Consider the following 4588-nt stretch of genomic DNA (forward strand, 5'->3'; position numbering starts at 1 on the left):
TACATGTAGATCTGTAGCTCTCTGTTCTGAAAAAAATGGGATGGGTGATCATCCAATCTGTTTATTATTTTTTCGGAGAGCTGCTATATCATAATCGGAACAAATGCTCGAATGAAGCAATATCGGTTTGGTAGTGTGTTGAGTTGCAGGGGGGTGTGCATTACCAAGAGCTCCTTGACAAACAAAGAAAAAAAATCATTAAACCTTTCATTATTGGGACAGAAGCATATTATTGTATTCTATATATTGGCAAACGAACACCCACCCCCAACCCCATTCCCGGTTTCTACGGCCATGGAACATTGTTTTATGCTTAAGAAGTACTAAATAATTTCAGTTATAAATGAATTGTTCCCAGCTAATTCCGTCTGGAAAGTAAAGTGCCGAAGATTGTTGGCGTCCGAATTAACGAGGTTCTATTGTATTTAAAGGGAAATCGGGGTGAGAGGGGGGAGGGTCTTCTATCCACGAGTATCTGTGATATTTATTGACCAGTTTCACAATATCGCCTTGCTATGGTTTATTTACTGTGTTCTAGAGTGACATACTCGCTCGATTTAGATTACATCCACAATTATATATACAAGGTTCAAGGAGTCTCCTATGATATCACTTTGTGTATCCAGTCATCGACAGGTAATCTACGTTTTAATATTTAATTTATTAGGTGACAGTCGTGTTTTGTATAATATTTCCTCCCATTATTAAAGATAACATCTTTTCTTCAGTGTGAAATGTGTATCGGTTATCTTTTCAGCTGAGGGGCGTGATTTGTAAATTTATTATAAAGCTTGTAAAAAGGGGCTTACTCCTCTGACTTGTAAATAGTTTCATTGATATACGTTTACTGTCATTTTCGTAAATCTTAGTAGTTAAGATTTTATAACTTTTTTTTTCACTTTAATAAATTATTTTACAAGGTTGACTCAAGGAAAAGGGGAGGGGGGGGGGGGTCACACACACAAAAACAATGTAAACTGCATTTCACAATTTTATTAAATATATTTTTCAACTCAGTATATGAAAATAAAAATGCGATATTTGATTACATTTTTCAAAACTGCATGATCAATAATGCCCGATTATCGATGACACTAGGCGATCAGAGTATGTAATTCAATACTGATATTTCCTTCGATATTTCTCTCGTTTCAGAAAACAGAAACATGACGTCAGCGGGTATGGTGTTTCATTTCTCAGTATCAAATTCTTGTTGATTTTTTCAACTATTTTCAATTATTATTCACTTATATAAGATTGAAAGCAAAAGAATTAGATTCTATATCCTATTGTATGTTCTCAAATTTTACTTCATCAATTGACAAGAAATATAATTTTCAAAAAATAAGGTCATCTTTCTTGTATTATAAAACTATAAAAAAAATTTGTTTTTGATTTATATTTTGAGCTTTTTGAAAAAAAAAATCAAACAATCTTCATCATCGACAGAAAAAGGAAATCGCACCTAATTATTTGTGAAGTAATTGTTATTTTTGTTTTTATTTGTTTAACATTTGTTGCTGTTTGTTTTAACATAGAATATGTGTACGAGGATGGGAAGTTTGAAGTTACTGATAAAATGAAGGAAGACTTTGACAATTATGGCTATATAATGGTCAGGTAAGAAATATTGAACAGTTACATCTAGTACCCTGCTTAGAGGACATTAGAGTTCATTTTTGAAACAATCAAACATGTATATTCACTATTTGAATTTTTTCTTCACGTTATAACAGAAAACTTCTCGATACTGCTGAATTACAAAAGGTGAAAGAGGTGCTAGAGAACAGCGATGAAATAACCAAACACGCATATGGCGTAAGTATTCGAGGTGTCTAATATTATAACCAAACACTCGTATGACGTAAGTATCCGTGGTGTCTAATAACAAAAAGAAACACGCATATGTGGCTCAAGTATCTGTGGTGTCTAATAACATAAAGAAACACGCATATGACGTAAGTATCCGTGGTGTCTAATGATATAATCAAACACACATATGGCATACATTAATTTGTATGTATCCGTGGTGTCTTATTATAACCAAAGACGAATTTGGTGGCGTACATTTGAATGTATCCGTGGTGTCTTATAACATTACAAATCACGCATATATCGTAAGTATCCATGGTGTCTAAAATTATCACTAAACACGCATATGTCGTAAGTATCTGTGGGGTGTAATATTGTGTGTTTCACTGTTTGGTTCTTAATTTGTACCTTTACTTTGCTGTTGCTCTGCAGTTTTGTTTTGGTGTTTGTTTGTTTGATTTAACCCCCCCCCTCCCCAGTATCTCATTTATGAACATGTATTTCTATTCTTAAAAGACTTTGTGTTAGTGACTCTGGGTAAAACAAGGCGTTTCTACAATACCAAAGATTCGTTGGTTTTAATAATTAACATAGTTAATTTTTCACATGAAAATCGTAGCCTCACACAAAATTTCCTATGAATATAATTCAATTCAAATATGTAACCTTTTTAAAGCTTCCCGATGGGTCAGGGAGGGAGTGTAAAATGGTCCTGTGGAGCCACCCAGGGAATGACGTCACGGGAATGGTAGTGCGCTGTGAAAAAGTTGTCGATACCACAGAAAAGGTAAGACATATAGCATTTAGAATTTTAAATGAAATTGTCTTTATGAAATGTGGAAATAAAGTGCAATTCATGACATTTGAGGCCAAGAGTATACAAGTATGCATGCATGTAAATACATTAATGAAAAAATTTAGAAAATTATAAAATAGATAATTTTCGGAAAAATTAATAAAGTGCCACTATTTCTAAATGCATTTTGGGAAAACAGGAGAATTCATTCCAATCATGTTAAGACTGCAAATACTTAATTCTGAAATAACCAAATCCTAAATACTTCATGTGATAGTATTTGTACAAAGTTTTTTTTTCGCCTCAAACACTAAAAAATTGTTAATGATCTCCCTCTGTTTAGACCTAGTTGTGGGAGAGACAACTCTTTTGAATTTGTGCCCACTGGGAACAAGAGTGAGAGACGAAATTCAAATAACTAAGAGCAAAAATTTTGCAGTGCATGTATACGGAATACTGTGAACTAACTTTCTAACTTTTAATGGCGACGACTTTATATCGCGATTAACCGGGGGTAAACTAGTTCCCGACGATTAATTTTCTCGATCAAGCCTTTTTTGGATCTGTTGTTCATAGACAAAGAGACTTTAAGGACCGGTTCGCGGCGAGAAATATTCGCGTTACAAGGCTCTTGCGAACACTGTGATAATTTCTCCAGAGGCTTATGATTTTCAACTCCTTCGCAGGATTTCCTAAAAAAATAAGCAAATTTATTACTAGAAATTTGTTATTTCCTGCATTTATTTTCCGTAGTTACTTGGAGGAGAGGTTTACCATTATCATACAAAATTCAACATGAAAGAACCACAAACGGGCGGCAGTTTCTTATGGCACCAAGATTATGGGTAACGCATTACATTCACAGATCTTATGCAAAATTTTCAATCAGTACTAACTTTTGAATTATTAAGCATAATGTATATATTGTAACTTAGATACTGGTACAAGAATGGTTGTCTGTTCCCAGACATGTCAACAGTTTTCCTGGCAATAGACAAGTGCAACAAAGCCAATGGCTGCTTACAGGTAAATATAATCAGGTATCATCATGAATAAAACAACATAAATGTTCGGTATCCCTAATGGTTATGAATTTCCTCAGATCTTGCGAGGTTCACACAAATGTGGAAGGATTGAACATTTGATGATTGCGGGACAGACCAGAGCTGATGTAGACAGAATAAAAGAAATTGAAAAAATGTGTCCCATGGAGTACGTGGAAATGGAAGCTGGTATGTCTGTCATAAAAAAATAAAGGATTTAAAATTTCAAGCCCATATTCATAAGTTACTTTTAATAATTTACATGTGCATACAGAGAGCAATGTATAATTTTAAGTCAAAATTTAAAAAATGGTAAAGATCAATTTACTGGTCCTCAATTTATTCTTCTCATCAAGATATCGGTAATTTCCATCAAATAAGTAGCTTTTGATCTAATTTTTACAATGCTTTTCAGGTGATGCCCTGTTCTTTCACTGTAATTTATTACACACCAGTGGCCCTAACAACAGTGACTTAAGGAGATGGGCATTTGTTACAGCATACAATACCAAGGCCAATAACCCTGTCATTCCCCATCATCATCCACAGTACACTCCCCTGGATAAGGTATTAAGCATCAAAATTCAAACAGTAAATAACCAACAAAGTGTTCAGGGAATACTACACATATTTTTGAGATATAAAGGTGCAGATGAAGTCTACAGTGCCCTCTGTTGAAGACTGAATTAATAAGTGCAACTTAACAATTGAATAATCTTTAAATTTGATTTTTTTTTTGTAGGTGCCAAATTCTGCCATCAGAGATTGTACCAATATGACAGATATGACTGGAAAGGAGTTTTTAAACCCAGCAATAGATAAAACTGTCAAAGCTAGAGCATAAAAATAGAGCTGGACACGAAAAAAAAAAAAATTGTATAACAGTATTTCAAAATGGATATAAAACCTGGTAGCAAAATAAAATATTTGCATGCCA

The 4588-nt window shown here is 33.8% G+C and overlaps 1 protein-coding gene across 2 annotated transcripts; it reads left to right on the forward strand.

Annotated features, from left to right (window-relative positions):
- Window positions 1–463: 463 nt before the first annotated feature.
- On the forward strand, window positions 464–4588 carry LOC134279013 (L-proline trans-4-hydroxylase-like). 2 transcript variants are annotated; one of them, XM_062761325.1, is made up of 10 exons: window positions 464–636; window positions 1156–1179; window positions 1539–1620; window positions 1737–1818; window positions 2489–2599; window positions 3362–3453; window positions 3544–3634; window positions 3711–3840; window positions 4067–4218; window positions 4394–4588. In XM_062761325.1, the coding sequence occupies exons 1-10, from the start codon at window positions 516–518 to the stop codon at window positions 4493–4495; spliced, it is 987 nt and encodes a 328-aa protein (XP_062617309.1). In that variant the 5' UTR covers window positions 464–515; the 3' UTR covers window positions 4496–4588. The 2 variants fall into 2 exon arrangements, with proteins under 2 accessions (XP_062617309.1, XP_062617310.1); XM_062761326.1 differs by having other exon boundaries at window positions 501–645; window positions 1163–1179.

The sequence above is a fragment of the Saccostrea cucullata genome, unplaced genomic scaffold (genome assembly GCF_032062105.1).
Source record: "Saccostrea cucullata isolate Sc308-1 unplaced genomic scaffold, CSIRO_AGI_Scuc_v1 ctg667, whole genome shotgun sequence".
Lineage (NCBI taxonomy): Eukaryota > Metazoa > Mollusca > Bivalvia > Ostreida > Ostreidae > Saccostrea > Saccostrea cuccullata.